Here is a 12287-nt window from a genome sequence, read left to right on the forward strand (position 1 = left end):
TACGCTGGGGTCGGCTGGCCTGAGCTGAGTGGGAAGCTTCCCCAAGTGAGTAAAACCAATCTCATCCTCACCTGCAGAATCTAAGCTTTCATTGTAAAAATCAACTCCCCCAAACGCCTTGATCGCAGCATTTTCAGCTATGAAGTAAATCTTAAAACATTAACCAAAGGTCACTGCTGTGGCGAGGGCAGTTGCTGCTGTTACACTGTCAGGCCTGTAGGGGAAACCCCACTCATTCTATCTCAGTTCAGCTGCAGAGCAAGTGAGTCGGAGGAGCAGCTGCAACAGTCCCTGCTGTTTCCTCCAGCTCTCTACACTGGGCAGGTGAACAAGGAGAATGAAGATCATTTGCTCATCTGGTTCACCTCCCCTGGGCCAAGCTCGTTCCCTCCCTGCCCCTTGCTATCCTCACATTGGTTGGCCCAGGCCAGGCCTGGAGCACTACTGCTCCTGATACCTTTCAGTTGCCTTCCGTGGCTGACCCGAGCTGCAGTCTCTTGCTGAGCTCTAGCTGTTTTCTCCCTTGGCCTGGGAAGGGGAGCAGCAGATGCCTGGCTTCTTATCCCTCTCCAAGGGAGGGCCAAAGACCTCACCATATCCAATAAGTCTTCCCTAAGCAAGGGGAGAAGGGGTAAAGCAGAAACTCCTCCTCCTGCCAGGGAAGATGCTACTAGTGGAACTGATGGGAGGAGAGGTGACACCTTCCATAAGTGGAGGACTTGTGGAAAGACTCCCCTGGGCTATGGATCTGGCCCATAGTGCCTTGGATGCAAAAGCATCTTTCTGACTGTGCGCACACACATACCCATCATCCACCACAGGGGTGAAACAAACAGCTGTTTCGCAGCAGGCAGCAACACTGTCTAACCATTGGCAGGAAGTGGAGGATACTGAAGCCAATTGAACGGCAGGGAAAATGTTCCAGACTGGATGGGTGCTGAACCCAGATATTTACACCCCCAATGTTGCAAGTGACATGACTGAGAGTTTTATCTAAGTTTTACATGTTGCCAGAAAGACAGCATCTCTAGCTGCAGAGTGCTCCTAACACCATGTTGGTGTATCAGAGAAATGGAAGAATTTCCCTTCCCATCCCCTCTCCTGGGTCACCCAGGCTATGCTCTACAATACTCTGGATTTTGCACAGTGGTCTGACCAGGCCTGCCACTTCTTATCTTGTGAGATTTGCCAAACTCACATCTAGAGTTGGTGTAGCTACAGACCACTCAAAATACCCCTGCACAGCTCAGATGGGCAACGTGCCTCTTTATGAAGTGGAGGAGATGGCATCTCACCAACGACATTCAAACAAGGGGAAAACAGATTGGGATTATCCTGGCGTACTGCAGATGTATCGTGGCCTCAGTAATCTGATTTTAAAATATATACCCATAACAATTCCTTAACCTCATCTAGGCTCTTGAGTGCTATCATAAGATTTGGGTTCCAGGACTTCATAATTGAAATGTTGTTCACACTGGCATGAAGTTGATTATACAGGGTTCTAGCTGGGGAGCAATTAAAAAGCAAACCCTCCAATAATCTGTTTAAATTCAACAGCTGTTTGTAATTCCCTCTTAAAAACATAAAAACAAAATTTTTCCCTGCTGACTTTTTGTCCTTTTCTGTTTTCTAAATCCTGTTTTCCTGTGTTTCTATTGCTGCAGGAACCAGTCTGACTCTCTGCCAGCATGCCAGCATTATCTGTGTTAGCAGAGATAGGCACTGTGTTGAGGAGAGTTTTAACTAATGGCTGTCTAGAAGAAAGAGGATCGCCTATTGTTGGGGGTTACTTTGGTTGTCGTCTCATTAAAATGATATTTTTTTAAATGTTTCTTGGCAAATGAATAGCATTTTAAAATGATTTTGCTTTCTTAGTACAATAAAAGGAAAAATGACGAAACATTTGGTCTCAAATGCTAACCTGTAAGTGTAACCACTGGAGAGAGGTATTAATTCTGGCAGCATTTTTGTAATGCAGTCCTGAGTTTTGTTATGGCTGCCAAACCTTGGTAGAGCATGACAGTGTATTGCAGTTTACAACTAAGGCTCTGGTGATGGAACAGCTCCCATCCAGGGGTGCTCTGGAGGAGGGATGGCTGTGTGATTAAGGTACTAGACGAGGATATAGAAGATCTGGGTTCAGTCCTCAGCTTTGCTCAGACTTGTGTGACCTTGGGCAAAACCCTTAATCTGTCTATGTCATGGGAATAATAGTCCTTCTTTGGGCCCCATCACTTGTCTTTTCTATTTAGATTGTAAATTCTTTGGGAGAAGGACAGTCTATTTTATGTGTTTGTGCAGTGCCCAGTACAGTCCTGATCTTGTTTGGGGGCTACAATATTACAATAATTCTTGCAGTTGTTGAAGACCAGCCAGGACTTTAAGCTGATCTGGTCCCATGGTGTGGTCATAACATGCCTTCCCCATAGTTACTTCCCCTAGGAAATATTTTATGCCCAGTGGATTGCAAAAGGGGGTTTCCTAGTTTGCACAGTGGAACTGTTCTTTTTACTAGAACTAGAACACTTTCTTAAAAGTGAAGCATTGTGTAACTCATGTAACCCAGATAACTTGTCAGGATTTCAAGAGGACTTTCAGAACTTTAGGCACCTATGTGTGTATACATAAACAAAACAATGCTAAAAAAATCATATTTGATATCTGGATCATGATGTTCATGCACAAGGGGGCTGAACTAAGGGTCACAGGCAACCTTAATTATGTCATTTCCTAACTTTAGTCCTCGGGTTTTCAAGTCTAACATTCTTTTATTATAGTTTTTTGCATGTATCATCCTAGGTTTTTAAAAAACAAAACTCAAAAACAAATTCCATCATGTGGCATCATAACAACACCCACGTTGCTCAGAAATAGGGTTTGAACCTTTAGATCCACGTGGAAAATGGCTAGCATATTCTGATAGCCGAAGTAGGTTGCAATCATCTATGTGGGCCAGCTACTAGCTGGAGATGGGGTGCTTTTTTGCTAGTGGATTTCACAGATATTTGCTGCCAGTCGAGGACTGGGGAGACTCTGGAATCTGGGTTCCATTGCAGATTCTGGAGGGGAGTGGGTTCTAGTGGTCACAGACCACCTGGCCTGTCCTAGTTGTGTCTTTTCCAATCCCAGTGTCACTCTCCTTACCCGAACAGTCCCAGTTTTCCTCTGGGGGCTTCCTGTCTGAATTCCAGTCTCCCCTCATCCATCTCTGTCATTCTCTCTGCTGCTCTCTGAGGTCTGGCTCTTGTCCTCTCAGCATTCCATTCAGGTAGCTTCCTCAGTGTTGCCTGAGCGCCAGGAGGAGGAGCTTTGAGAGCGAAGAACAGATGGTCTCGCTGCTCTTAATTCTGGTGCCCAGTGCTACAACGGCCAAGAGCAGCAATTGCAGGGAAGATCCTGCTCAGCCGTCGACTTGGAGCATGCCCATTGCAGACAGACTGTTCAGAGGACTGCCAAACTCTTAAGTCTCTACTGAACATATCCAAACTGAAACTATTCCCAGGCTCATAACTTGGCCAAAATGGGGGTGTTTTCACACAGAACCAACAAAAGGAACATCCCGACACCAGGGTGAGCTCCCTGCCATCTTCCCCCTGCCTCATTTCAGGTCCCTGCTCCAAAGTCTGAAGGTGCTAAGGTTTCTTAAAGAAATGGTTGTAAGAATTTAACGTGGACAAAACATGTTTTTCTTTAACCCCATTCTGAAAAGCAGCTACATTGTTTTTGCTGCAACTTTCAAACAATTGAAAGTGCACACATCTGGCATGGGAAATTTCAGTCCAACCAATTAAAGTTTGGGCAGAGTTATAAGCAACTGAAAACATGGTCTTATAATGAGAAGTTTCAGGCAACCTTAATAGTAGGCAGCATCATCAGCTGTGCCTATAATATGTATGTATTGCTTAGTCTGGAGGGCCCATCCCTGTTAGACTGCTCGTAATTGACTATCCTTTAAAAACCTTTACATGGTTCTTTAACTCTCTTTGAACATAAATATTGCCTGTTTCATTTCATGATAGTAAAGAGGTTGGCTTTTTGTGCTTTATTCTAGGTGGATGTACTTAAGGCAACAGCTCTGCCCTTGCTGAAAAAATTTGGAATCGATGGTGAAGGTTTTGAACTGAAGGTAATAATTTTTAACGTTGGCTGAAATGACATTTTGCCCTGGTTCACACAGGGCTATGTGTTTCCTGCCCTATTCTGTCTTCAGGAGAGGTACTATCATTACTAGGTTTTAGTAAATGTGTTACTAGAATTTTTTTGCCCGTCTTGTTGGCCTTTTAGTTCTTTAGCAAATCCAGACTCCAGGAGTGTGCAGTGGGGGAGAAATGCCAAGATTATTAAGTGGGAGAGGTTGGAAGGTCGCAGTAATAGTCATTCTCCTTCCTTTCCATGTTCTCCTGCCTCCTCCAAAAAGGTCGACATCATTTCCTCCTCTTCAATCCATTCAGTTTCCATCTCCCTTTGCTTACATTTCTGACCCCTAGGTACTGATAGTGGGATTCTCTCTCTCTTTCCCCCATCCCTTACTACTAGTGCAGACAGACAACCACTGAATCCACAGTCTTATGCAAATTCAATGCTGCCTCCAATTTGGGGAGGCATTTCCCCCACAATCCACTAATTATTGTACCTTTGGCAGATCCCAAAATGTGGGTCTGAGCTGGGTCAGGGATTGGGTAAGGAGAAGAAATTGTGGTCCCTCCAAACTTAACCTTATTTAAAGAGAACAAAACAAACACCCTTCCTCACTGTTTCCTGCCAGACAAGAGTTCCTAACTATTAGCTGACTTTTTTTATTATCTACTTAGTGTGCACGCCAGTTAATTATTTAAAATATTTGCTGTTTCTGACAGACTGAAACATCTGTATCCTTGTTGCTTTCTGTTTGGTTAATGAGGATGAGTTGGGGATTTGATTTAGTCCTTTGCGTGCTCAGTATCTGAGAATCTTCATTAAATTCCTTCAGAAGCAAGTCATTTCTCCAGCACCAGTGCACAGAGCTGCTTTTATTATCCCTTTCACTTAATGTTCAATGGAGATTTCTCAGTGGCAGGCATTGTCCATCCTATTTTAAATTAGACAGAGAATGATCTTTACCTCTTGGTGTAAATTAGCTCTAGCATCACCGTAGGTGTTAGCGTTGCCTTTCCTGGATTCATGTGACACTGGCCTCTACTGTTAATGTTCTAGTATAAGTGGAATAGAAGTCATCTGTTTGAATTTGTAGATGTCGTCTTTCATTTGTTTGCTAACCTGTTGGCTCCTTTTTTTTACTGTGGTGGCCAGATAACTAGAAGAGGAATGCCCCCCAAAGGAGGTGGGGAGGTGACATTTGCCTGTCCAGTTAGGAAAGTCTTGCAACCCATTCAGTCCACAGACCCTGGCAAAATCAAACGGATCAGAGGAACAGCGTATCTTTTTTCCCCCCCACCTCCGTGTTTCTTTTCATTAACCTTCTGCGGATAACAATTTATCATGTGGTTCAGCGTATCCCAGAGTAATATAGATATGTATTGTTGTACTTATCACACAGGTTATTGGATTGCAACATAACAGTATGAAGTCCTTATCCAAAACTCAACAAGAAACAAGTAAATAAAAAATGAAAACAGATGAGAAGGGTGGTGGTGGGTTTTTTTTTTGTTTTTGTTTTTGTTTTTTTTACCAGAAATGCTTAAGTAGCAAGGAAAATAGAAATGCTTTCGCATCACTTACTCCTTCTTCAGCATGGAAGACTGGACGAGATGACCTCTTGAGTCCAACTCTACATCTGTATGATTCTGTGTCTTGTAGCAATACCAAAAAGAGAACCTCACTATTAGATTTTAAAAAAACAAACAAACAAACAAAAACCTTAGTTGGTTTTTTGTAAGTTGACCTGTTAGGCTCCTTTCTTTTAATAATGATTCATACTAAATGTGTGTAGGGTGAGAGCCTAAATTTAAGCTCAGTTTGTACTGCACAGCACACACATTCATTTATGCCTCTTCTGTGTTACTAGTATAGTCTGTTAACTATTAGACCTCGAATAAAACAGTGAGGGATGGAAGTGGATGATGTGTAATGCAAGGGAAATGGTACACTATGGCAAAATACAAGCTCATACTGTGCAAGCGTATGGAGCAGACCCTCATGTTTAGGGCTTTCTTTCCTCTTGTTTTTACACTGTATCTTTCTCAAACCTTCTGTTCCTGTCGTATTAAGACGACAAGAAGTTCATTCAATCAGAACTGTAGTTATTCTCTTCTCTGTGGGGGAAACAGTGTTGGAGTTCACTCCCATGAGCTCCTGCTCTCCTTGAGTATTGTGTAACTTGTAGCTCATATGTAACTATAAATTTAAAAAAAAAAGGCCCCAAACAATCCACTTTCCAGCAGCCTGAAGGGAAAACTGGAGGAGAGACAGGTTTCCTGCCAGAGTCATTAACTTACAGTGCATTCACCTTTTACTTGTGGCACTTTCTCGTTATCTCTCTTGTGATGTACACGAGAATGGGTCACTTTGTCCAGTATCTCAGATTGCAGCATTGGGATTGGTACATTCTCACCAGACTAAAAGAGTCTGTTGATTCAGTCATATACTGTAGGATCAACAAGGATGCAGCTAGGTGTTTGATTGCATTCTATTCTTTGTCACAGTCTTTCCAGAACAGTGACTTGCATGAAGAGAACAGTTTCTCTGTGCCTCTCTCACAGTGAGAAGCTGTTTCTCCGGCATTTTGCTTTCTATCCGTCGGGAAGAATATCAATATTCTGGGCTTTTGAACATGGGTTTCTCCCCAACATACAGTGGGGCAGTATTGCTTCCTTGAAACTATGGATAGAGCGATCACTGATCACTGTTACGGCTTTAATGGCAAAATCTGAAATATTTTAAAAAGCATGGAAGGAGGCCTTTGAGATGAACCCCACTTCCATGACTAGGGATCATTTTGGAGAGAGGTAGTCTTTGTTTAAAGATTTGGTACCCCACTTCTGTAACGGTGAGAGAGATCTGAAACCCTCTCCCCTAGTGGAGGTCGTCCAGCAAAGCCCGGGAAAACCAGAGTTCACTTTGTTGCTGTTTCTAAAGCACAAAAACAAAAAGAACCCCACCCACCCCACCAGTCCTTTAAAAGGGTAGGACAAAACCACAACCATTCAGGCCTGCACACATTAAAAAAAGTAAAAGGTAATGCAGCCCTTTTTAAAAAATATCCTTTGAAGGTCACCTTTTAAGATGAGTTTGCTTAGTTATAATGCGGGGGAGGTCTTCTGTGCAGGCTTCACTGTCAAAATCAGAGAATTATAAAAAGATGTGTAGAAAGCAATAGGTATGCATGCACCTGTAGAAAAGTATAAATTCAGGTTGAAAGATAGGCTGGCATCCATGAGTGGAGGTAGATTGCAAAGCCAAATATCCAAAAGAATGTATTGAAACCTCTTTGTGCACTAGCCATCTTTCTGGTTTAAAGTACCTTCCTATTATAATAAATTCCTTGACTTGATAACATAGGTATTCTGTCAGAGTGTCTCCACAGATAGCAAACAGAATCGTGGATTCAGCAAGAAGCATCCTGAATAAGTTTATACCAGATATTTATATCTACACAGATCATATGAAGGGGACCAGTTCTGGAAAGTAAGTATTGAGAATTCCAAGGAATCTAACTTAAAATCATACTAATGTTTTTTTAAGTTTGATAGTTTGGACTAAAGTATGCTGTCAAGTTTGATAGTGCATTTAATCTTCAGGACCTGGTCATCTCTTTTGCTGTTTAATGAATGAGTCTTTACAAGAAAAATGAAATACTTGATTGTGCAAGTCCTCAAAATATTGTGTCTAGATTTACATAGTGTGCTTCTTAACTATGCAATGTTACTTTCATGGGATGTACTGTAATGTTTCATTTCCCTGAGTGCATTCTTGGGTGTTTAATTTGTTGTTTTAGTCTAGCACTGTGTATAAGGTATGACAAAAGTTCAGTGAATGGAGTAGGTATGGTGTGAAGGCTCCAATTCGAATCTGATTATAGCCTTCTTGTTGGAAATGGTAATACCTGCAGGGTGAGACCAAACAATTTAAATAAAACAAAACTCATTACTGGCCTATACGTGGTAACTTTTTTCCCCATACGCACTTCAATTGTGAAGTCTGATGCCTAGGAACTGAATGAGAGAGATCATGTAAAAGTCATTATACTAATACATTTTATTGATCTGATTCATTAGCAAAACGTGAACGTGAAGCAGGGTGGAGATATTGTAGTTCTGACATAGCATGACAAACTGAGGAACTGTTTTGTTAAGACCTGCCAATTTCCAGTAACTTGTCATTTGTGGGTGAAGGTGGAGGAAACCTTGAATAACTGTCTCTCGCCTTTCCTGTTTCTAATATGCACAACACCCCAAACAAACACTGTTCCAGTCATTTTCTCTTTCAGTTGCTTAAACAATGCACTTTTTTTTTTTAGTTGTTGGTGACCACAGGGAAGGGGAAGTGCTTTAATTGAAAACAGGCTGGTAATTGGAAGACAACGGAATGAAAGGGTATTGTGCATGGTTTTGTGGTGGCATGAATGATCACCTGCAAAACTGTTTCTTTCTCCAAAAGATTCAAAAGGCCTGTGTATTGTAAACACTGTAAAGGACACATGAACTTTTGTTTTAGCGGTGACGCGTATTGTACGTCATGAAAACTGTTCCATGTTCTTGTATGCATGCCCAGGAGTCCTGCTGAAGTCTAAGGGAGCCCTGTACATGCATCCAAGGACAGAACATGGTCCTCACACTGTTCTGTAGTACAGATTTGTAGTTGGTAAAATAGCATCATCACAATAATATACTTAATATCGTAGGCAGTGTGCCCTGCTTGCATCTCTTCTTTAACAACCAGGTCTGTATTCTAGTGGCTCCCTTTTACCTACTTTCTTGCCAGAGCTTGCATTCTTAGAACTGCTTCCCAATTAATGTTTGCCAAGTACCTTCCCCCGCCACATCAGAAAATTCTGTCCAGCTCCAAAAGCCAACAATTTGCTCTCTTCTGTGATTTCTCTCTGAGTCTTCTATTGCAAGTGCTTTGGGGCCCAGAGTCTGACAAGTTGTGGGTAGGAAGGGTGGCTTAGTGGATGGGGCATTGGGTTGGGACTTAAGAGAAGTGGGCTTTGTTTGCAGCTCAGCCACAAGACAGCCTGTGTTTCCTTGGGCAAGTGATTTGATCCAGTCTGTGCCTTGGTTCCCCACCTGTAAAATGAGGGTGATACTTCCGTAGTTCATAAGGGTGTTGAGGATAAAATCCGTAAATGGTCTTGAAGCTCTTAGATATTGTGGTGATGAGGGCCATAAAGGGCCTAGCTTGCTGGGTGCATTTTATCCCGCATTTGGCACCTTGTACATGTAAACTGCATGTAAATCAAATACTTTGTGTTGGCTTTTCAGAAATGTTGAATATCCACAACTCCAGTCATAGCTGCTGGGAACTGCCAAGGGCTCAGCAGCTGAAAAGTGAAGTCCTTTGTATTTACGGTGCCTTTGAGTCAGAACAGCTCAAAGCTCTTTACATTAGATTATGGATAAAAATTCAAAAGCATCTAACAAGGTGCTTCTAATGAGTTAGGCTGCTGTCACCCCTGAAAATGGAATTTAAGTGATTTGGAAAATGTTACCCTATAGCTGGTTATGTTTGCAAGTCTAAAAATATGCAGAGAATAGTTGTTGACTATAACCTACTTTATGTGAAATGATTGCTTGTTTCAGACAGTTCCTTAGAAACTATGTTGTTTTCAGTCATTCCACCATACTTCACTTAACACTCCTGGAGACTAGGTATTGTGGCTCAAGGTATTAACAGTAAGCCAAACTTGTGAACCCTTTCACTTCTGGGGCAGGATTTTACCTGACAGCAAAGTGGTAAAAAGAAGTGAACGGAGACACACTCCTTTTAGACAGGTCTGCATTGTAAAATACTATGGCATTTGGCACCTAGGTTGACAGCCTTTGCAGAGAAGGGTTAAGGACTTAATGGGCCTGGATACTGAACTCCCCTCATTCTTACAAATGAGGTTCCTCAGTCTTGGTTTGCACAAATTAGCAAGGTAGCATGTGGAAACCTGCCCTGTCATTTCCAGCATTGTCCTTGTCTTGTGGATAAATAGGATTGGCAGTGACTAATCAAGCACATGTGCACCATCCTGGATTTTGACTTCCAAGGTAAAAAGGATTGCGGAGTCCCTTCCTCTATGCCAGCATCTTCAGGAAATCCATCATCTTAGCCTCTTTCACAACCTCTATAAAGCACCTCTGAGAAGGGGAGCAAGAAATCCTTTGAGTTGTATTCCTCTGTTTATGTGTCTGGGGGCCTGCACCAGAAAGTTCATCAATGCAAATGGTAGCAGATGCCCTTTGCAACTACAGGAGGAATCAGATCTTCATTTGTGTGAGCCAAATCCATTATCACCCTGTGCAGGTTTTGCTAATTTATGAAAGCTAGAGAGCATGTTTACTAACAGAGCATTGTCATGGTTGCTAGCCACCAAGAAATGTCGTCCTTTGGCATTGTTCCCATCTTACTTTCCAGATGGTCTTTCTGTCTCTGTTCCAACTAGAAGGGTAAGAAGAAAGGACATGTCTTAATATACTTCCCACATCGCTCTGCAAACACAGATAGTTAGATATGGGTGGGATCACTACTGTCGTGCAATTCCTTGTGCATTCCACACACTCTTGAAACTCCCTTTTGGGAGGATCTAGATGATGCTATTCTGCAGAAGTGCTGTCAAGTAAGCTTTCGTAGAAAGAAATGGACCTGCTCCATTTGACTGGGTGGAGAGAATTAGGAGCAGAGTGGCATCCTGCGTAAGTCTCCTAACTAGCAACAACCAGAGAATATATTTGTGCAGCTTCAGTGTGTAGCACTTCCTTTGTTGCAGTAATGAGCAGTATTCAGCTGGCCAAGAGTGCATCAGTTTAATTCTACATGGGCTGCTGCGATCTGTGAGGTTGTGGGTGGGGAGAAAGCAATACAGGTGCTTTCTCCTGGGGGGGGCTAGGGTGGAGAAGCTGAGCAGTGGTTCAGCAGCAGTGCGTGATAGAATGGGGCTGACTTTACTGCTTTGCTCTTCAGGTCAGCATGGGCTGGCAGTACCTCATTGTGCTCGTTAGGGACCTGTCCTCTTGTGCTATGGCCGCCTGAATCCTCCACAAGTTCTTGAGGGAGCCACACCTTGTCCTTCTCAATTGAAGGGATTACTAGGGTGATGCAGGGTCTCTGACAGGCAGAAGTAAATTAAGGGTCCTGTCAAAGAACAATCCCCTCACGGGGAGCAGGGACGGAGTGGGGAGTGAGTGAGTAGCTCAGCTAAGAAGGTGAGTGAGGTGAAATAGGGGGCAAAAGAGGTGTGTTAAAAATCCTGGAGTGTAAAATTCAGAGGTGGAGATGAGGCTGGGGTTGGGAATAGGAGCAAATGAAAGGTGGAAACATGGATTGCTTAACTCTAGGAGGAATTTAAGTTTGCTAATTGACTCCAGTAATTGAAGGAAATTCAAATGGCATCTCTCCTCCTTTCCTCACACCCTAGACAAGCAATTAAAACTGAACTCCCATTCATACCAGAGAACCCTTTCCTCATTGACCATTTACCAACCAGTCTCCATATGGGGGCCTCTCTTGAGCAAAGATTGCCACTGAGGGCTTGTCTACATCAGAAAGTTGCAGCGCTGGTGAGGGAGTTACAGCGCTGCAACTTTGAAGGTGTACACATCTGCAGGGCACCACCAGCGCTGCAACTCCCTGTTTGCAGCGCTGGCCGTACTCCCGTTTTGTCTCGGGTGTAGAGGATCCAGCGCTGGTGATCCAGCGCTGGTAATCCAATGTAGACAGTTACCAGCGCTTTTCTTGACCTCCGTGGAAGGAGGAAGCCTCTGGTAATCAAGCTGGTTTCCTTTCCCGGTTTGCTCTCTCGGTCCCGGAGCCACCCAGCAAACCGCAGGGAAGGAGACCTGCTTGCTCGGGGTTCCGGGACCGAGAGAGCAAACCGGGAAAGGAGACCAGCTTCGCCGCGGTTTGCTCTCGCGTTCCCGGAGCCACCCAGCAAACCGCAGGGAAGGAGACCTGCTTGCTCGGGGTTCCGGGACCGAGAGAGCAAACCGGGAACGCCGCGGTTTGCTCTCTCGGTCCCGGAGCCAGCCAGCAAACCGCAGGGAAGGAGACCTGCTTGCTCGGGGTTCCGGGACCGAGAGAGCAAACCGCGGCGAAGCTGGTTTCCTTTCCCGGTTTGCTCTCTCGGTCCCGGAACCCCGAGCAAG

The 12287-nt window shown here is 43.7% G+C and overlaps 1 protein-coding gene across 1 annotated transcript in view; it reads left to right on the forward strand.

Annotated features, from left to right (window-relative positions):
• RCL1 (RNA terminal phosphate cyclase like 1) overlaps positions 1 to 12287 on the forward strand; it is a 45322-nt gene that overhangs the window by 12244 nt on the left and 20791 nt on the right. The window contains exons 4-6 of the mRNA XM_030566660.1: positions 4055 to 4129; positions 5293 to 5417; positions 7501 to 7626. Of these exons, the coding sequence (XP_030422520.1) occupies positions 4055 to 4129; positions 5293 to 5417; positions 7501 to 7626 (326 nt within the window). The remainder of the gene's footprint in view (positions 1 to 4054; positions 4130 to 5292; positions 5418 to 7500; positions 7627 to 12287) is intronic.

This window comes from Gopherus evgoodei, chromosome 6 (genome assembly GCF_007399415.2).
Source record: "Gopherus evgoodei ecotype Sinaloan lineage chromosome 6, rGopEvg1_v1.p, whole genome shotgun sequence".
Classification (NCBI taxonomy): domain Eukaryota; kingdom Metazoa; phylum Chordata; order Testudines; family Testudinidae; genus Gopherus; species Gopherus evgoodei.